The sequence below is a fragment of the Pan paniscus genome, chromosome X (genome assembly GCF_029289425.2).
Source record: "Pan paniscus chromosome X, NHGRI_mPanPan1-v2.0_pri, whole genome shotgun sequence".
NCBI lineage: Eukaryota > Metazoa > Chordata > Mammalia > Primates > Hominidae > Pan > Pan paniscus.
Window position 1 is genome coordinate 33642363 of NC_073272.2, and position 23054 is coordinate 33665416.

General features: G+C 36.0%; 1 protein-coding gene across 1 annotated transcript in view; it reads right to left on the reverse strand.

Moving 5' to 3' along the window:
• The window catches only part of DMD (dystrophin), a 2218635-nt gene that overhangs the window by 712436 nt on the left and 1483145 nt on the right, over nucleotides 1-23054 (reverse strand). The window contains exon 49 of the mRNA XM_063601607.1: nucleotides 7993-8094. Within this exon, the coding sequence (XP_063457677.1) occupies nucleotides 7993-8094 (102 nt within the window). The remainder of the gene's footprint in view (nucleotides 1-7992; nucleotides 8095-23054) is intronic.

The window sequence follows — 23054 nt, forward strand, 5'->3', positions numbered from 1 at the left end:
ATCAGTAATTTAAAAATTGCCAAAAAAAAAGTCCAGGACCAGATGGATTCACAGCTGAATTCTACCAGACATTCAAAGAAGAATTGGTACCAATTATAATGAAACTATTTCAAAAGATAAAGAGGGAATCCTCCCTAAATCATTCTATGAAGTCAGTATCACCCTAATACCAAAACCAGAAAAGGAAATAACAAAAAAGAAAGCAGCAGCACAAAAATAGCAGCACAATTTGCAATTGCAAGATATGGAACCAACCCAAGTGTCCATCGACCAATGAATGGATAAAGAAAATGTGGTATCTATATACCATGGAATATTACTCAGCCATAAAAAGGAATCTCTTTTGCAGCAAGTTGAATGGAGCTGGCGGCCACTATTCCAAGTAAAGTAACTCAGGAATGGAAAACTAAATACCATATGTTCTCACTCATAAGTGGGAGCTAAGCTATGAGGATACAAAGACATACAGAGTGACACAATGGACTTTGGGGACTCTAAGTGGGGAGCTTGGGAGTGAGATAAGGGATAAAAGACTATGTATTGGGTACAGTATATAGTACTCAGGAAATGGATACATAAAAAATTTCAGAATTCGCCACTATAGAACTCATCCATGTAACCAAAAACCACCTATACCCCCAAAACTACTGAAATTATAAAAAATAAGCAAAATATAACTTGTACCCCACAAATAAATATGTACAATTATACACATATAAAATTAAAAATAAAAAAATGTGTTTTAATTAAGTTTCCTAAGGTAGCTACAATTGTGGCCGCTTTCTTGCCTCATATTTTTTGGATATTTAAAAAATATTAAATGATTTTTATGTTTTCTATCATTAAGACAAGGAAAAAAGCCTTCTAGAAATAGATATTATTTGATGTAGAATAAGTAAGGAAAAATAATGTATTTGTTTAATACAATCATAAAAATATCATTTGTTTAAAAAAGTAAACTAGAATATAGTTTTAAACTCTATTTGAGTTTGAGATTTTCAAAATTTAAAAATATATCTTCTGTCAATGGTTGGCATGCAATTAATATCTACTGAATAAATAAAGGACTCTACCTATGGCTGTATATATACAGGCATACATTCGAATATTGTAACTGAAACATCTATGTCTCTTTGTCTCTCTTTTTAAGTGTAACTAATACAACTGAGGACAAGAGGTGAAATTCAAATCTCTAAAATGCTTCCCTAATTTCAGCATGAGCTACTGAGTATATGAGACTTTTCACTCAAATATTCTCTCAGAAAAGAAAGCTGGCTCATATTCAAGACTTTATACTATCTCTTATGTCTCAATTATTTTATTCTGAACCACAATGTTGTATATTAGCCTGAAATAACCTCAAGAGATGTGATGCTTACATAAGTATTCTGACAGAATTTGCTTAATTAAAAAGGGAGGCAAAGAAAGTTGATAAATCTTTAGCAATCATTCCTAATGTATAGCTTCACAATCACTCGTGGCAGAGATCATTGTAAACAAGTCTTTCAGAGAATTTGTTAAAAAGCCAAACAACTTAAAAAGCAGAAAGAATATGTTAGTCTATTGGGAATTTTTAAAATATCACATCTGGCTGGGTGCGGTGGCTCACGCCTGTAATCCCAGGACTTTGGGAGGCCGAGGCAGCCTGATCACCTGAGGTCGGGAGTTCGAGACCAGCTTGACCAACGTGGAGAAACCCCATCTCTACTAAAAATACAAAATTAGCTGGGCATGGTGGCGGGCGCCTGTAATCCCAGCTACTTGGAAGGCTGAGGCAGGAGAATCGCTTGAACCCGGGAGGTGTAGGTTGTGGTGAGCTGAGATCGCGCCACCGCACTCCAGCCTGGGCAACAAGAGCGAAACTCCGTCTCAAAAACAAACAAACAACCAAAATCATATCTAAGAAAAATGAAAAAAACAGTTTTCCTAATATTTTGTGAATGGGTATTGAAGTTTGGGATAAAAATTTCAGCGATATGAGAACGTGAAAAATAGCTCTGCTGATAGCTGGCAGCTGGCAGCTAGCTAGGCCATGATGGTCCCAGCTGGATGTTAAAAAACACTCATAGAAATAAACTAGGCAGACACAAGGCCACCCCATGGCCATGTTTGAAACAAGACAGAGACAAGACCTTTCTGCTATCACAGAAATGACTAATATGAGGCATTGCTGCTCCTTTACCAACGACGTGTCTAGCCCTACTTTAATCTCATCTTCTAGATAAACACTAAGATACCTAATCACTACATTGACTCTGTTTCTTGAAAGCATCTAATCCAGAAATGGCTTCTACTTTCTGAATTCCTCCTTAGAATCATGCAGCCAGCTGAACTCTGTAAGAAGCTTTTTCCAATGCCCTCTTACTGAGATGCCCACACTCTGTCTGAAGTGTTTTATGCTCTTGCTGCAATAAGGTAAATATTCTTAATTTTTTGATTACAGATATGTTGCTAGTAATCTTGGCCAGAGGGCTTTCAGAGTATTATGTGGGGATTCAAACAATGCCATATTACAAATAACTCAGCAAGGTGATGAGCTCTACAATTCTAGAATATACATACGAAGGGTTTGAATGAAATTGTTTCATAAAATATAAATGTGCCAGGTATTTCTAAATGAGTGTGTTATTTTATAAAATGTAAGACTGCAAATATGGAAATGCTACTCAATTAAGAAATTGAATATAATTAGACATTTGACAATCTCATCCATATTTCTAAATGTTTATGTTTACAAGTTGCCCAAAAATCTATTATAAATTTTTTCTCTTCTCATTGGGAAAGTGAAGCTCTCCTCAAGTTTATGCATTGGGATTAGCATTTATTCAACCTCTTATACTCCAAGACTTTTTTTTCAGTTGTAAAGCAAACTTGTATTTATTTATTTATTTATTTATGAGATGGAGTCTCACTCTGTCACCCAGGCTGGAGTGCAGTGGCGTGATCTCAGCTCACCGCAAGCTCTGCCTCCCGGGTTCATGCCATTCTCCCTCCTCAGCCTCCCGAGTAGCTGGGACTACAGATGCCTGCCACCAAGCCCGGCTAATTTTGTTTTTGTATTTTTAGTAGAGATGGGGTTTCACCATGTTAGCCAGGATGGTCTCGATCTCCTGACTTTGTGATCCGCCCACCTTGGCCTCCAAAAGTGCTGGTATTACAGGCGCGAGCCACCGCGCCCAGCCGCAAACTTGTAATTTAAAAAAATAAAATGTTGCTATGCATTTACTTATAAATTATTAAATGCCTCTAACATTGTTATCTTCTTTCTAGAAGTCCTCTCCCAACTTATTCTGGTGTTATTGGCATGGAAATTGTGCTCAATAAATGAGTCAGTCAAAATAGACTTGTTCATTTGAGGGGACAATTTTTGTCTGTTACCTCTCTATTGATTTCTGTTGCTACAAGTGAAGTTACACCAGGTAAATGAGATTGTATGCATGGCAGATGATTTATGAAATCCAAGTATTGTTTTAATTGTAATTATATTTATTTCGGCAACATTTTGACCAATGAAATACCATTTGACCTGCTATACCGTGGATAAATCTTGAGATGCACATCTGTTGTGAGTAATATATTAAAGATTGTTAGGGAAAAAATAAACCCTAAGGAAGTTTTTAAAAATGTTAAGATGTTGATGTTGGCAGTAGAACAAACTCATTGGGAGAAAAAAAAAACAGCTTAATCTAGTTAATTAACAACAAAACAGCTGGGAAAATGAAACATCCCTGGTTGTGATTGACTGTAATTGAAAATGACTAATGATGCTGTCATTTTGCAGTTCATATCTGAGGAAATGATGCCTGGAAGATTATAATTGCCCTCTTGACCATTTGTCTACAGCAATTATTTTGTGTTAAAGTTTGGGATGGAACCCTTTGGCCAAATACAGAAAGTTCCTCACACCTTTTTCTGTTACATTGAAAAATAATTCAAGAGCAGTAAGTAAAACATATTACTAGGTTTATGTAAGTAACATTTTTTGATAATATAAAAAGTTAGCAAAGCAAACCAGCTGGCTTCATTTTATCACTTTAGAAAGTAACCAAGACATTTAAAATTCCATTAATGCTCTCAGTTCTAATACATGGCAGGTGATGTAAGCATTGAAAGTACATAAACACATGTTTAAAAGTTAACTGAAAGTGTAGTTTTCCAACTTAAGTTAAAAATGAGTAGGAATACAAGAAAATGGCACCTAAATGCTTAAGCTCAAGACAGTTAAAAATACAATTTTATAATAAAAATCAGATAACAACTGGCTTCTTTTGTAGTTTATATTGTTGTTACTGATAGCAGTTGTTTTTGCTGCTTTTAAACTGCTAAATGGGGTGCTATTGAGGACCTAGTTATTACTGTGTGGAAAAATGGAACACATTAAAGACTATTTCATCTATGGCATTAATGTAATATATTATACCAAAACTACAACTTTAGCAAAATTTTAAACAATTTATATAACTCATATAGTCAGTCTTCAGTAATTTCTGAAGTTAAGATGAAGAAATAACGTACAAATAAATAAAAGTATGTGTGTAGATGGGGGAGGAAGGGGGAGAGAGAGAGAGAGAGGGAGAGAGGTAGAAAGGGAGAGAGTGGAGAGAGTGGAGAGGGAGGGAGGGAAAGAGAGGGAAAGAGAGAGAGAGAGACAGAGAGAGACAGAGAGAGAGAAAGAGAGTTGAAGTGCTAAACAAAGATGGAGAGGTATTTGATCATACGATCCTAAGATTTTTCCAGTTATTTTGCAGCAGAGATTAGTACTACCTATATGTCATTAGTATTATTATTTCATAATATGTATTTGACCTTTTACAGGAAGTCCTCAAAGAAAATAAAGAAGTTGGTTAGTCAGAGATTTTAAAAAAGAAACCAGAAATATACCATCTTTGAAAATAAAAGAAATCTTAAAGAAGTTGACGAAGTGAAGGAAAGAAGAAAGAGGAAAGAAACTGAGCAGGGATGAACCCAACTTCCAATCAGAACTCAGCTTGGGAGGTGAGCGTAGGAGCTGGACAGACAGGCTGTCTGATGCAGAATGCGGAGGTGCCAATAGACAAGTCAATTTCCTAAGAAACAGAATTGTTCCCTGATGTGTCTTTAATTAGAATGTCTGTAAGCGGTGGACACACTAATTATCCATTTAAATACTAGATCTTGCATATACATCATGAGAGATTTTCATTTTCTTTTTAAAGAATATCATTTTCTTCATAATTATTACAGTTTCCAAATGCACCTCCCCCAAAAAACAAAAACAGAAACACAATTCTCTCATGAAAATGTGCTGCAGGCTACTCAGACTCATTTCCTCCTCCATTAAGAGGTAACAAGACCCAGAGTGAAGAAGAGGCATTATAAATAGGACAAATTTTAAATTTTGATATCTGGACTCAAAGTTGAAAAAGGCTTTGTTCACGTTCTATCAGAGCAATGGAGTGTCCTTCAGAAAAATCATCTCTAACCTTCAAAAATAAATTTTTGATCCATGCAGAGATTTAAACAGCCCTCACAGCTTTCTGCCTTGTATTGCTGGGTGTCATGTTCAAAACCGTGAGGTCATTTTTTGAGCCTCTAGGTGTTCCAGGCTACCGCAAACCCCAGCTAATCTTCAGATGTTTCCAAGGTCATGGTCCACAGCAAAAGTTGTGCGTGAGTCAACTATTTTTTTAAACCCCATAATTCTCAAATCATTCTTGCATTTTTGCCCCTATCAACTTGATATATTTATATTTTGAGACGGAGTTTCGCTCGTGTCGCCCAGGCTGGAGTGCAACGGCGCGATCTCGGCTCACTGCAACTTCTGCCTCTCGGGTTCAAGTGATTCTCCTGCCTCAGCCTCCCAAGTAGCTGGGATTACAGGCGCCTGCCACCACAGCTGGCTCATTTTCATATTTTTAGTAGAGACAGGGTTTCACCATGTTGGCCAGGCAGGTCTCGAACTCCTGACCTCAGGTGATCCGCCTGCCTCGGCCTCGCAAAGTGCTGGGATTATAGGCATGAGCCACCATGCCCAGCCAACTTGATATGTTGATTTTTCTCCAAATCCAAGGGAGAAATGGGAAAACAGGAATAAATTTTCCCTTAAGTTCAGCTTCTCCCAATGTGTCAAATTGAGAGAAAATAGGGAAACAGGGAAGGAGAAAAAAAAAAAAAGTAAGGAAAAGAACAGTGCTGTCTGCTACAAAAATGGTTTTAAGGGTTGTGAAAGAGAAGGAAAGCAACAGCTCCTGGTTCTTTCTTTTTATTTCAGAAAAGTAATTCTCCTTTTACATCACTAATGCATCAGCAGGAAGCAGATATGCTCAGGCATGGCAGATCCCAGTTCTGATCTCCAAGTGGCCCAGTAGTTGAGTGTGTGGGTGGAGGTGCGATAAGTTAGCATCAAGCATTTGGATTGTTTTATACATAATGAAAGCAAAAATTTTCTCAGTGGCTTTTAATTAAGATCTCTCTCTCTCTTTTACAAAGGCACAAAAGTAAAAGCCAAATTACATGTACCTTTGTGATCTCTAACAATTAGTGACAAACCTGAATTCATAGTCATACACCATAAGGCATAAAGTCTTTGAGGATCAACAAAGAGTAGATAGAAACGTATGCAATTGTCCATTTGTACACTGCATGGCTTGCTACAATGAAAGTCACCATATTAACTGCTCTGAGGGCTGGCTTTCTTCAGAACATCAACGGAAACTCTGAAATTTGCTGCTTTCAGGACTTTGCCTAGCTCTTCCAACTAAATACTGAGCACATTGTTAGCTTATGAAAAATGATTATACTGGGCTTGAACTGGATACAAACTACTTTTCTAGATTTTTGGAGTGGTTGCAATATATTTCTGAATAAATGTATGTTGATATCTACAGAGAAACCTGTGATTTTCAGTGTCTGGTGTTTGGACATTAAGCTCAGGTGCAAACTTCAACTTTACCTAAGGAAAAGTCTCTTGTAAGCTGTAAGGGAAACAAACAATCTTCTAGAAATGAAGCTTGGGCCAAGCGCAAGGGAAACTAAGCAGCGACCTTAGAGACAGAATCTAAGTCATGGTAATGTTGTTTGCAAGGACAAACTGGTTCTGTATAATGAGGTTATTGACCTGAACTGTTTTCAAGCAGTTTTAAACATGAGGACGAGGTTCATTGTATCCAAGCCTGCAACATTAACTGAGAAACCAAGACTGATCAATAAACAGCCATGATTACAGGATCTCAGGAACCTTCATCATAATGGGAGCCTTTATAATTTTGGTCAGGTACAGAGAATCAGGTAACCTACTGCTAACGTATATTTAGCACTGGACTCTCATTTGCAAATGGAAGCCATTGATTAGCTATTTTTTGAAAACTGACCTGGCTTTCCATCTCCCTCCTTATGTAATAGCCTGTGAATAAATGTGACCTAGACTTCAACATGGATATGGAGAAGAAAAAAAAGTAGAAAGGTTTATCCCAGGCCAGCTTTTTGCCAAAGAAATAAGCAATTACATGACATTTCACTAAAAATTCTTGACCCAATAAAATACTCAAGCCTCAATGCCGATTTTACTCTTATAAGAAAGAGCAACAAAGAAAAGAAAGGTCACGGACCATATTGTGATTCTTTACAGCTGTTGGAGACAGACACTATGATGCAGTAGCTCGATTTGAATTAAACCAAACAATATGAAAAGCATCAAGGCTGGCAAGCAAAGCAATAAAGCCCCAAAGAATTTAATCTACCTTGAAGGTGGGACTACTTTTGTATTGATGGCAGCACACCAGGACAGAAATGAGTCCTTTAATGCAATGACTCGTTAATAGCCTTAAGATCACAATATATAAATAGGATATGCTGATCAAAAAGACAGCTTTGCCTCTGCTATTACAGTATGGCCAGTATTTCCTTACAAGTTATTTCATTGATTATAAATAGTCCACGTCAATGGCAAATGTACAACAGGGGAAGCATAACCCATTATGAGGTAATGGATATTGCTAGAGGTTGCTTCATTACCTTCACTGGCTGAGTGGCTGGTTTTTCCTTGTACAAATGCTGCCCTTTAGACAAAATCTCTTCCACATCCGGTTGTTTAGCTTGAACTGCTATTTCAGTTTCCTGGGGAAAAGAACCCATATAGTGCAGATTAACTTCACAGTTAGCAAAAAAATTACTAAATTTAAATATACCCTTGGAGACTCCACATGTATCGCAGATCAATTTCTGCCTGGTACATAAGGGCACAAAAATGTAGCTTTTGGTGCAGAGAAAAGAAACAGAGATGTGAAACACATTAAACTTAAAAAAATTCATCCAATATCTTCTTGAATTATATAATACTCATATAGAAACACAGGCATTAACTACTTTTCAAAAAAGTAAAATGCAATAATGACAATACAATTTATTAACATAATTTATATGAATAAACACTAGTTTTAGCTACAATAATCTCAATAATCCTAATGTTCATTTTACTTTATACACTTATTGTTTTACAAAATTCTGTGTTTAGTATTGGATATAAATTTTGTTTTGAAATAAATATCAAATAATTATTTCTACATCACTGTCAAAATTATTTTCTTTCCAAAGGGTAAACACTTAAAGCACAGTATCAAAGCTTATTATTTATTAATGAGTCAAACAGGCCTTTTGAAGAACGATTAATTTTGTTTATTATTTGCTTTTCTTCAGTCTGGAGAAGGCTGAAGCATGACAAAAAAATCCTTCAGGTATATGAATATAAGCATTTTGTTACTGTCTGCTGCCTAGCTCTCTTGAAGAGACGACAAAAGAATTGTGCAGAAATTGAAGCTGAAGGAAGTGAAGTTAAATATTACAGAAGACTTTTTGGATGGAACACTTGTTAAACACTAGGATAGAGTATCAATTAATCAATGTCAGGCATCAGTCAGGGCCTGGGCAATCTTCCCCAGAGAGCAGCTCCTGATTAACCCGTATCTCTCTTCCTCCCTCCCCTACCCCGGAGCCTCCCAGCACTGCTGTGTTTAAGTGTCTTCGTGCCACTGTTTCCTTCGTATACTGTGTTTGTACCTGTTCCCTCTCAGTTCATTAGTAGGAAATCCCAAATTACTATAATCTCATACTGCCCAGTACAGTCTCTTGCAACTTACGGGTGCTCAGCACATGCTCTTGAGATAGACTATTTTTTTTCCAGTTCTTATTATAATAAATACCAGCAGCAAACAGGCACTTTGGTCAAAATTGTACATAACTAACCTCATGTGTTAATGGTTATGTATGCAAATTTCACTTCCTTTATAACAGTAGTTTAGCTACTTTACATGTAGAACTATTAATTGATGGTCTTACTGCCCCTTGCCAAGAAAACACATTGTTCCCTGAAAATGCAGCACCCGGAATGACTGTATGTCTCTGCTAGAGGTAGAAATAGCTCTGATCTCAGATCAGGAATAAGGAAAATCTAGTTTTACTTACTGAATTCCAAATAGGTCCCCAGCCACTATAAATTCACCCTTGAATACCGCATTTGCAAAAAAACATTTTGGTGTAGTAAATGGTGATATGGTCTCAAAATACTTTAAGAGAAAATAAAATATATTATTCTAAAGAAGTAGAGAAAAGAGCATATCTTCAGCAAGGTAAAAATGATTTAAGAAAAGGAAAAAAAGTAACTGAATTTTCAACCTATACATTTATCATTTATGTATACCATAAATTACCAAGCCAAATATACATGTACAATGTCTAAATTATACATTTGAAATTATATATGCATTACACATATAAACTGACGAGTTAACTTAAAGCACTGTCACCACCATTCATTTTGTATGTGTTTCTCTAAGACAAAGCACTATTTTCTATTTATTCACTGACAGCTGGGACTTTTCTTGTGATATTTATTGATATAGCTAATTACTGGTAATAGACAATGTTTTCTGATTAGCTTCATCATAGCTGTAGACTATATTATTGATGATAGCATAGTTACCATTCGTATAATGACTACTATTTGCCTTCCCCAACCCTGATTCAAACAGATTGCCACTTTACAGATGAGAAAATGAAGCAAGGGTGGGTGGGATAGTAGTGACGGTAGTGACAATGATGTGAATAGCTTGCCCACAACCTCGTGGGATGTAGGAGAGTTAATATTCAAACACAGCTAGGTCTGAATCCAAACTTTATGCTATTGGCAGTAGTAACAGCTACGTCTTCATATCTTACAACAACTTAATAACATATCCAAATGATTTGATCAAATTATGTTATTTCTAAGCATTAAGAAATTTTACTTTCACCATCTGAATCTGTTTGATATTATCACATATGCTGAAAAACATGCCCTACCTCTCTGATAATAGAGAATCACTATGGGTCAGAGGGAGACACGCAACTTAATGCAACAGTAGTCATTCCCATTCACTGGAATTTTTGAAAAATGATAGCAAAGACCATTGTTCCCACTGCCAACCTACAGTCTTATTTAAACTGTTCCAACTCCTTTGCTTCCTCCTTCAAAACACATCACAATTAATCACATTATGTGTATATGTATAGTTTTGACCATTCCTAAAGAATTATCCTCTATGAGAGTAAGACCCATAACTACCTTGTTCACTCATATCCCTGGAAGTGCCTAACACATAGTAAGTGCTAAACAAAAAACCGTTGAACGGGCAAATAAATACTGTTGCAACTTTGAGCCTATGGGAATTAAGTTAAGAGTGTGTATTACTAGAGACATTTGTTCACGCAGACAGTCGAAAGGTTCATGGCATAGATTATTTTCTTTCTAAATAATCTGCTAGAGTTAAATACAGAGTCTACTCTTCTGCTTTTGGATTTCCCGTAATGATTTTTTTGCAAAATTTTACATCTTCACGTTATTGATTACAACAATGTCTCAGAAAACTCATTTCTATGACAAATTAAAATGGGATTATTTTATACTTAATTAATCCTTTCATTGACTTCCTTTAAACTAAAATTTCATTTATCCCACATTTTTCTTCTTAGCTGAATTTGTATAATTTAATCTCCATCTAGCAAACCAAGAGAAAATCACAAATACAAATGTTTTAGCGTTTATATGATTTAGCACGAATATTTTATATAACCAACATCTGAATGTGGGACCTCTAATCAGGTACTTTATAACTATTGCACTTGAAGCATAGTAAACATTTATTAGTTTTGATTTGTAATTCCAGTAGAAGAGTAAACTTGGAAAGGCTGGAGGATCGTATTTCCTATAAAAAACTAAAAACTTCTATGAGTATTAAAACCTGTGATGTCCTAGCATGGAAAAGCTCATCTTTCCTTTCAAACACTCCCATTTCCGTTTTCTTTTTCACTCATCGAGCATAGGAAGTCAATATTCTCCTCATATTCCCTTAAATTTAATGTGTCCCTCTGTCCCCCAATACAGATCATTTGTATTTGATACATTTGATCTAACTTTTGTTTTCATAGTATTTATACATTAAAACCTTTTGCACTGAACACCAAACTTCTTATATTATTCCAACCTTTAAAAAAGATTTATATTTCTAAAATTGGAGTGTGTATTCAAAAGATACCTGCTGCATCATCTATTCAATATATTTATCAAATGATTTGGAGGGCCCACTATAAGCTAGAGATTGGGATACAGCACTAGAAAATTTTCAATTTACAATATGAATATACGCGTATGATATACATGTATATACATATATGTGTATTAGATATGATAAATACACGTATCAACATATATGTATAATATGCACATATACACATACACATATGTGTGAGTGGATATATAGACACATGTATGTATATGTACAGGTATACCTCATTTTACTGAGTTTTGCCTTATTGGCTCTGCAGATACTGCTTTTTTTTTTTTTTTACAAACTGAAGGTTTGTAGCAACCCTGCATCAAGCGAGTCTATCAGCAACATTTCCAACACCATGTGCTTACTTCATGTCTCTGTGTCACAATTTGATAATTCTCACAATATTTCAAGCTTTTTCAATATTTTTATAACTGTTATGGTGTTGGGTAATCAGTAATCTTTGATGTTACTATTTTAATAGTTTTGGGGTGCCACAAACAGTGCCCATATAGGATGGCAAACTTAATCCATTAATGTATGTATTCTGAATGCTCCACTGACCAGTCATCCCCCTACCTCTCTTCCTCTCCTTGGGCCTCCCTATTCTGAGACACAACAATATTGAAATTATGCCAGTTAATAACCGTACTATGGCCTCTAAATGTTCAAGGGAAAACAAGAGTTGCATGTCTCTCACTTTAAATCAAAAGCTAGAAATGATTAAGCTTGGTTAGGAAGGCATGTTGAAAGCCAAGATAGGCTGGAAGCTAGGCCTCTTGTGCCCGTTAGCTAAGTTCTGAATGCAAAGGAAAAATTCTTGAAGAAAATTAAAAGTGCCAGTCTAGTGAACATGCAAATGATAACAAAGCAGAACAGCCTTATTGTTAATATGGAGAATGTCTTAGTGGTCTGGACAGAAGATCAAAACAGCCACAACATTCTCCTAAGCCAAAGCCTAATCCAGAGCAAGGCCCAATTCTGTTCAGTTGTATGAATGCTGAGAGAGGTGAGGAAATTGTAGAAGAAAAGTTGGAAGCCAGCAGAGGTTTGTTCATGAGGCTTTAGGACGAAGCCCTCTCCGTAACATAAAAGTGAAAGGTGGAGCAACAAGTGCTGATGGAGAAGCTGCAGCAAACTATCCAGAAGATCAAGCTAATATCTAAGATGATGAAGGTAGCTACACTAAACAACAGATTTTCAGTGTAGATGAAGCAGTCTTCTATTGGAAAAAGATGCCATCTAGGACTTTCATAGCTAGAGAGAAGTCAATGCCTGGCTTCGAAAGTTCAAAGGACAGGCTGACTCTCTTTTGAGGGGCTAATGCAATTGATGACTTTCAACTGAAGACAATGCTCATTTACTATTCCAAAAATCCTAGGGCCCTTAAGATTATGCTAATAGACTCTGCCTATGCTCTATAAAGGGAACAACAAAGCCTGGATGATAGCACATCTCTTTACAGCATGGTTTACTGAATATTTTAGGCCCACTGGCCATACCTATTGCACAGAAGAAAAAATCTCTTTCAATATATTACTGCTTGTTGATAATGCACCTGGTCAGCCAAGAGGTCTGATGAAGATGTACCAAGAGATTAATTTTGTTTTTATGCCTGCTAACACAACATCCATTCTGCAGTCCTTGGACAAAGGAGTCATTTCAGCTCTCAAGTCTTATTCTTTAAAAAGTACATTTTGTAAGGCTATAGTTGCCCTAGGTAGTGATTCCTCTGATGGATCTGGGTAAACTGAAAATCTTCTGGAAAGGACTCACCATTCCAGATGCCATTAAGGAAATTTGTGATTCATGGAAAGAGGTAAATATCAACATTACAAGGTGTTTGGAAGAAGTTTATTCCAACCCTCATGAATGCCTATGAGGGTCCAAGACTTTAGTAGGGGAAGTCACTGGATGTGGAGAAAATTGCAAGAGAACTAGAATAAAGTGGAGCCTGAAGGTGTAACTGAATGGCCGTAATCTCATAATGAAACTTCAATGGATGAAGAGTTGCTACTTATAGATGAGCAAAACAAAGTGTTTTCATGAGACAGAATCTACTCCTGGTGAAGACGCTGTAAACAATGTTGAAATGACAACAAAGGGTTTAGAATATTCTGTAAACTTAGTTGGTAAAGCAGCAGCAGGGTATGAGAGGCTTGACCTCATTTTTGAAAGATCTACTGTGGGTAAAATGTTATCAAATAGCATCACACGCTACATAAAAATCTTTAGTGAAAAAAATCAACCAACATAGCAAACCTCATGGTTGTTTTATTCTAAGAAATTGGCATAGTCACTCCAACCTTCAACAGTTACTACTCTGATCGGTCAGCAGCTATCTCCGTCAAGGCAAGACCCTCCATCAGCAAAAAGATTAAGACTCATTGAAGGCTCAGATGACTGCTAGCAAGCTTTAGCAACAAAGTATTTTAAAAATAATTTCAACTATTGTTTTAGATTTAAGGGGTACTTGTGCAGGTTTGTTACATTTATATATTTATTGGGTGATACTGAGGTTTGGAGTATGATGGATCCTGTCACTGAGATAGTGCGCACTGTATCTAATAGTTAGTTTTTCAACTCTTGCCCCTTCCTTATCTCTTCCCCTACTAGTTTCCAGTATGTACTGTGGCCATCTTTATGTCCATGAGTGCCCAATGTTTAGGCCCACTTATAAGTGAGAACAAAGTGGTATTTTGTTTTCTGTTCCTACTAATTCACTTACGATAATGGCCTCCAGTTGCATGCATGTTGCTACAAAGGACATAATTTCATTCTTTTTAATGGTTGTGTAGTATTTCATATTGTATGTGTACCACATTTTCTTCATCCAGTCCACCATTGATGGTCATCTAGGTTGATTCCTTGGCTTTTCTATTGTGAATAGTGCTGCAATGAACATACAAGTGCATGTGTCTTTTTGGTAGAATGATTTATTTACTTTTGGATATATACTCAGTAATGGGATTGCTGGGTTGAATGACAGTGCATTTTAAGTTGAGAAATTCCCAAACTGCTTTCCACAGTGGGTGAACTAATTTACACTCCCACCAACAGCGTATAATGTTCCCTTTTCTCTGCAGCTTCACCAACATCTATTGTGTTTTGAGTTTTTGATAATAGGCATTCTGACTGGTGTGAGATGGTATCTCATTGTGGTTTTGATTTGCATTTCTCTAATGATGAGTGATGTGGAGCATTTTTTCATATCTGTTAGCCACCTGTTTGTCTTCTTTTGAGAAGTATCTATATATTCATGTCTTTTGCCCACTTTTTACATGGGGTTATCTGCGTTTTGCTTGTTAAGTTCCCTATAGATTATGGATATTAGATCTTTGTCTGATGGATAGTTTGTGTATATTTTCTCTCATCTTGTGGGTTGTCTGTTTACTCTGTTGATAGTTTCTTTTGCTGTGTAGAAGCTCTTTAGTTTAATTAGATCCCACTTGTTAATTTTTGGTTTTGTTACATTTGCTTTTAAGGACTTAGTCATGAATTCTTTCTGAAGGCTGATGTCCAGAATAGTATTTCCTAGGTTTTCTTCTAGGATTCTTCTAGTTTGAGATTTTATTGTATTGTATTGTATTGTATTGTATTTATTTAGGGACGGAGTCTCGCTCTGTTGTCAGGCTGAAGTGCAGTGGCGCAGTGCAATCTGGGCTCACTGCAACCTCCGACTCCCTGGCTCAAGCGGTTCTCCTGCCTCAGCCTCCCAAGTAGCTGGGATTACAGGGATGCGCCAGCATGCCCAGCTAATTTTTTTGTATTTTTAGTAGAGACGGGGTTTCACCATGTTGGCCAGGATGGTGTCAATCTCCTGACCTCGTGATCCACCTGCTTCAGCCTCCCAAAGTGCTGGGATTACAGGCGTGAGCCACCGCACCTGGCTGAGATTTTATTTTTTTAAATCTTTAATCCATCTTGAGTTAATTTTTGTATATAGTGAAAGGTAGGAGTCCAGTTTCATTCCTCTGGATACGGTTAGCCAGCTATCCCAGCACCATTTATTGAGTAGGGAGTCCTTTCCCCATTTTTTTTTTGTTTGTTTGTTTACTTTGTTAAAGATCAGATGGCTGTAGGTATGCAGCTTTATTTCTGGGTTCTCTATTCTGTTCTACTGGTCCAAGTTTCTGTTTTTGTAGAAGTCCCATTCTCTTTGGGTAACTGTAGCCTTATAGTATAGTTTGAAGTTGGTTAATATCATGCTTTATTCTTTTCACTTAGCACTGCTTTTACTCTTCAGACTGTTTTTTAGATTCATATGAATTTTAGGATAGTTTTTTATAATTCTGTGAAAAATGACATTGCTAGTTTGATAGGAATAGCATTGAATCTGTAGATTGCTTTAAGCAGTATGTTCATTTTAATGATATTGATTCTTCCTTTCCATTAACATGGAATGTTTTTCCATTTGTTTGTGTTATCTATGGTTTCTTTCAGCAGTGTTTTGTAGTTAGCCCTGTAGAGATCTTTCACTTCTTTGGTTAGATGTATTCCTAGATATTTTATTTTTTGTGGTTATTGTAAATAGTTTGCATTCTTGATTTGGCTCTCAGCTTGAACACTGCAATAACATATTTTTAAATTAAGGCATGTACATTAGTTTTTAGGCATACACTATTGCATACTTAATAGATTACAGTGTAGTGTAAACCTGACTTCTATATGTACCAGGAAACCAAAAAATTCATGTGACTCACTTTATTATGGTGGTCTGGAACTGAACCTTCAGTGTCTCAGAGGTATGCCTGTATATGTGTATACATATATATATGTATATGTGTGTATATATATGTATATGTATGCTATGAAGAAAGATTAAAAAGAGTAAGTAGAGAGTGACAGTGGGCTCTATTTTAGGCAATGTGAGCACAGAAGACTGCTCCTCTCTTCAGGAAATGGAATGAAGTGAAGAAATGAGTCATGTCAACATACTGAAGACTATTTCAGGCAGAGGGAAAAGCAAGTTCCATTGCCAAAAGGCGGTGAGGAGTTTTGCTTGTATAAGGATTTGAAGTAGTACAATGCTCTGTTAACATAAATATGTACAGAATCATTCAGGTGTTATAGAGGACAGAATAAAGTCTTCTCTCTCTCTCTCTCTCTCTCTCTCTCCCCCTCTCCCCCCGTCCCTCTCTTTCTCTCAAGTTGATTGTATATACCAAGAGCTTAGTACTTTGTAATATTTCTTGGATACCAACCCTGATTTGACTCTTTTAAGATGATAACTCTAGCGGCAGATTGGAGGCAAGATTTTAAGGATAAGGGGCTGGTGGAAGAAACATAGGAAATGCCTTTAGAGGTCCGAGTACTTATTGAACAAACAGGAGCAGCATGGATGTTCAGGAAGTATTATTCGTATGTTGTGGATAAAGGACTGGCAGGACTTGATGGGGAAAAAGAAAATTTTCAGAATCACCAAGATTTTATAACTTGGGAGAAACTGTCTAGGGGTACAGGGAAGATAGAGGAGCCTGTATATGGAAGGAATAATGTTTTCAGGTTGGAGACATGAGTCAAGATGCCTGTGATTAACACTGATGCAAATGTACAGAAAGTAATTGCAAAAAGAAGCGTAGTGTGCAGATTAGGGGTAAGGCTAAGAATACAGGTTTGGAGGTAAAAATAGTAGTTGGACAATATTGTCCCAGTGATACTTGTAGAGTGACTGAAGAGGATAGAGCCAGAATTAGGTATTCGCCTCCACAGGATAACAGAAGAAAGCTGAACCAAGAAAAGATAGAAAGAGCAGAAGAGACTGAAACAAGAACATGTAAAAATCCAAAATAGAAGTGAGGAGAGAATTATATGAAAAGGGGTGCCACCATGTTACATATTACAGATAAGCAAGGAAGCTCAAGAAATAATACAAATAATAATACTGAATATATCCTTCATTGGAGGTTAAATGAAATAAGGTTTTATATCCAGTGTTCTCGGTTTACTTTGTAAATACTAGCTTGTGGTCCCCCAAATTTACTACATGTTCCCATTTTTAAAATTCAGCAAACAGATTTAGGTAACAACAGTAAACTTACTAGATATATCTTACAATGGGAGCAACTATAACAAGGTGAGTAAAACAAATTAATGGGAACGTTTGCTCTGGAAAATCAAGAAATACACACACACACACACACACACACAATCTTTAAGGATAGTTATTAATTATGGAAGAAACAAACCTAAAATTATGAGAGTATTAATTCATCCTATATGATAAAAATTCTTAACATTTTAAAAAAGTCTTGCAACACTGTAACAAATTCAAAAGGCTGGATATTTCTTCCTTTAAAATTGCTTACAAGTACAATCCAGTGAAAATTCTATACCTTTAGAAAATGAACAGAAATAGTAAAAAATTTCATCTGTTTTTCTTGTGTGCAGCCAAATGACTAGCATCCTTCTCTATCCACTCCATATTCTTCAATCACCCATAAATAGTTCCAAAAATCATGAAGAATAGATACCACTACTCAGAAGGCACTGGCAGATAGATAGGATCAGGAGTCTGCTTTGACAACTACAAGGAATTTCCTTAAGACATCCACATACAAATTTTAATTAATAAAATTGTTATTGGCGAATAAACAGAAATGGCAACAAGGCTGGCATTTGAGTAGTCCAAGTATTACTTAGAGCTCCAAAGTACTAAGTGGGTGCTTGCTACATGATGGACTGAAGAGCAGGTGGCATGCCAAATGAAATGTCCATATTTTTCACTTGCAGGAAGTAGAATATTCCCTGTTCAAGTCACCAAAATAGCCCTAGATTTAGTCCTCTGGTGAATGAACATTGCATACTCACATCATTTCCCTCTACTGAAATGTTTCCTATTACCATGTCCTTCTATCACCACTATTGTCATCTTTTCATCCTTCAATGACATAGTACAGATTTTAAGTACCCATATGAGATTTATTCTCAGTTCTATAGAAACAGAGCAATGGGTGAAAGAATTCATTTCAGCTCTAAATTCTTTGTGGCTACTTTTCCTTGGCACATTTTTGGAGAACTGGACCTCTAATTAAATGCACCTTTGATAGATCACTTTAGAAAGACCATTTTGAAGATAAATTTCTACAATTTACCTCACTACATTTATTTGCAGGTTGAATTTATTAGTTCAACGATAGGTCAGTTATTAAGGGCAAGATACTATTGCTTGAAGGGTCAACTGTAGTAAATCCAATTAACTTCACTGAAAATATTCTTTAGTACATATTTTCTTCAGTGAGTATAAGGAAAATAAACTGTAAGAAACTGACAATTATCCTAAAAATTAAAGAATATGTGAAATAAATTGTAAAAGTTGTTATTTCTCCATGCAAATAAAATGTGACATAGAAAAGCTAAAAAACAAAGCAAGAAACAACTCCAAAGAAACCACATGAGATGGAAAGATCAGAAAATGCTACTAAAATTATTAGCTATGCTGAAAATGGCAACTAACTGCTATAGTGATATTAACTGCTATGATAATATTAACAAGCTACAGTTCCTAAAACATTTATTATATGTCAAACACTGTGCTTTTCACACACACATACACTCCTACAAAGAAAGTTTTATCTAATTTCACAGATGCTGCAATTGAGAGAGATTAGGTCAATTATCCAAGACCATGTGGCTTGCAAATGGCAGAGTTGAGATTATATCCAGGAAGTATGTGTCACCAAATCTCTATTTCCTTCTTTCTGAATCTGTTGTGTATACTGTGTGTGTGTGTGTGTGTGCATACACGCACATGTGCATATATGCTTATTATCTTTCCAAAATTGACGTTTCTTAATATTATGTTAATTATTTCTCCTCCTCTTGAACTCAAATACATTCTACAATATTCTTCCAGAATATAAATGAGAGACAAGCCTGTCCCTTTTCACAAAAAATGAAATAAATTTTTACATAGCCTTGTAATAGCTCTGAGGGTTTCTCTTAGTGGGTTTATGATTGCCAAACCTCTGATATCCAGGTCAGAGAACTGGTTTGAGCAAACCTTTTATCTCACAAATGGCCTCACATCTTTATATGATTTCAGATAAGGTGAAGAAGGCCACCACTAAAATGGAAACATAGCTAATTATAGTGGCCGGCTTGTGTAAGGAGAAAGTGTTCAACTTCAAAGAACATTCAGACAAGAAAGTCGTCATGGGATTTCCACCAAAAAGTCTCATTTCTAATAACAGAACATTTCCATTAAGGTTTTTTTTTCCTCCATGCCTTATTCTTAATGTCCCCTCCAATGCAAGATTGTGTACCAGGTGTTAAGATCCTTATGATACGAGGAGAGTTTGATTTTCTTCATAGTATTGATAGTTCACTACAATGTCAGGTATAATTTTAAGAAAATAACTTGTATTAATTAGGTAATAGGGAGTAATGGTTCAATAACAGTAGGAGAATATCATGGTCTCTTCTGAAATCCAGCCCTGATAGGTTTTTGAAATGGAGTAACTCTAAGCACCTTTACTTTTATTTATCTCTTATTAAATGGCATTACTAATAATGGGCAGTTGCTGATCTGACAAGCAGTGAAGCAAAGATTAGTGATGAAAAGAGGTAGAAAAAAAAAACCCTTGAGGGTAAAAGTAGCAAGTCAGAGGCAAATTAATATATATTTACATTTTCTAATAATTGATTTATTCAACATATTTCTAATTCTACATCATGCCGATTGTGTGTGCATGTGTTTAACTAGAAATTTGGTGTTCTTAGAAATAATAGTACAAAAAGGAAAAATTCTTCCTTGTTTTCCTTTCTTGTACTCAATTTAAATTTTCATTTTACCTACTAATAACCTTAGAATATATGATTCTATATATATTAAGAATATATATCTCAAAGCACATTATAAGGAGGACATAAACAACCTTTCCATGTATGTTCAAACATTTATTTATTTATTTATTTATTTGCTCATTCGACAAACATTTATTCAGTGCTTACTATGTTTCACTGGGGTAGGAATGGGGAGTGCAGACACACAAATATATACTACATTTAGAGCAGGTCAGGTATAACAACTAGTAAAGTGCAATGTATAATGGAGCACAGAGCAGGAACTGATCACTTTTGTGTTTGATAGACAAGAAGGTCAGGACAGAAAGGCTGGGAGCAGAAACAGCTCATGCACCTCATTATAAGGGGATGGACAGCAGAGAGAATGTATTCCAAGAGGGAATATGGAACATGCAAAGACAGGAAGCAGAAGAAGTATGGAGCTATCATGTAGGGGAATGGGAAGTAATGGAGTAGAAATAGAAAACAAAAGCCAGAGAAAAGAAGGATCTTGTATACCACCCTCAGAACTGTAGTGGAGAAGCTACAAGAGTTTTAAATAAGGGAATGGCACTTATGTTTTCCAATTGATCTTCTAAATATATATGATTATATATTTATAAATGAATGTATATGAATATGTGAATAAATAGACATAAGATCTACTATTAATGCTTGGTTTTCTAATCAAATAAGCTCATCTGAATGAGATATAAATATTGCTACAGAAAAAAGAAATTCAAGATAAAAATGACAACTTTTTTGTAAACATTAAGTGTCCATTCACTTAATTTTTTTTAACTTTTATTTTAAGTACATGTGCAAGTTTGTTACATAGGTAAACTTGTGTCATGAGGGCCTGTTGTACAGATTATGTTGTCACCCACATATTAAGCCTAGTACCCATTAGTTATTTTTTCTGGTTCTCTCCCTCCGCCCAACCTCCACCCTCTGATAGGCCCCATTGTGTGTTGTTCCCCTGTATGTGTCCATGTGTTCTCACCACTTAGCTCCCACTCATAACTTACTTACTTATAAGGAGTGCCTTCTACCATTTGGCTGTTTTGTCAACCCCACAATTAACAGTTTTTCTATCTAATCTATCATTGATGATAAGGGCCACTATTGTTATGTAAACTAAGAAAGCCAAAAAACAAAAAAACCTAGACTTTGTAAACATTATCTATTGTATGATATATCTCAAGTTCAGAGGTGTTGAAATACTAAAAAATGCATTTGGGAATCAATGAAATCCTAAGACATTTGTGGATACTATGATTGATTTGTTAGTTTATTATTATTCATTTCCTCTCTTAATATGGCTGCCCTGCAGTGAATATACTTCCCTTCCCATTGACTTTGGGCTTGACTGTGTACCTTTGATCAATAGACCATGGACAGACAGAAGGGACTGTGTGGCAGCTCTTAGCTGGAACTTTAAAGGCAGTTCAAGATTTGCTGGTTCCCCTTGTTCTTATCTTCCATCATGAGAGAATACTATGCCATATAAAAGCTGCTCTTTCCGCTGGGGTCCTGGGATGAGAAGACATTTAGAGCAGATCCATATTCTAGAATGAAAAGACCTTAACTTGATTCATAGTGTGGAGTAAAGCTGCAGCTGATCTGCAGACACATGAGTGAGTAATAAATGTTTGTTGTTATATGTCACTGGAATTTTGTCATTGTTTGTTACTGCAGCAAGAGCTGACAATTACAATATTATAGTAAAACAAACAAACAATATGTGATTTCTGGGACAAAAAAACCAAAGTAAGCCTTTAATATAAATGTGCCCTGGTCGCATATATTGACTGCACTATCTCTCATTCCATACAGAAACTGTTTGCTAAAAAGTGTAGCAAGAAACAAAATATGAAATGGAATCAATATTGTGTTAGAGACTGATTTCTGCAGTCCAGATTGTCAGTCAGACTCTGACAAATGAAGGCTGATGGATGGAAAAACACAACATTGTTCAGTTGAGTTTCTTTGTCTTTCCTCTCATGTTGGGTGACTGTTCTTTTACTTAACTACAATTAGGTTTGCTAGACCACTGCAACACAGCTCTCTTTCACTATAACTGCATGCTGTCAAGTACGTGCCAACCTGATTGACAAAGAATGACAGGTTCTCTCTTTCCATTTTGAACTAATCAAGGGCAGCTCACCAAAGGGAGACTTAAAAAAAAAAAACTTAGAGATTTATGGATTTCAAAAATAATCTGTCCAAATATACAAAGCATAATGCAGCATTGATTTTTAAACTGGAAAGTGTTGTGAAACTGTGAAGATATAATCTACTAAGCTGCATAATTGAAATGTTCAAGGCCAGTGAAAGAGTGGACATAGGTGTGACCATCAGGTAACATCCAGAAGCCTCTATGGAAGCTCTCCACCTTAAAGTGGGGGGTTCAAAGTCTTTTTGGCAGAATTCTTTTGGCAAATGAAATATTACCAAAACTCTTCCAAAAAATCACTTGAGTCATTCCATAAATATTGACAGATTACTTATTATCTGCTAAACATTGTTTGAGGTACTAGATATGTAACGGCGAATAAAACAGACAAACTTTGTGTGTCCTCATAAAACTTACATTCTAATGGTGATAATGTATAGTAAAAGAGAAATTACGGTGCTTTGGAGAGTGAAAAGTGCTAAAGAACAAAATGTAAAGCACTGGATAGGAATAAGAGACTTAGGTATGGGGCA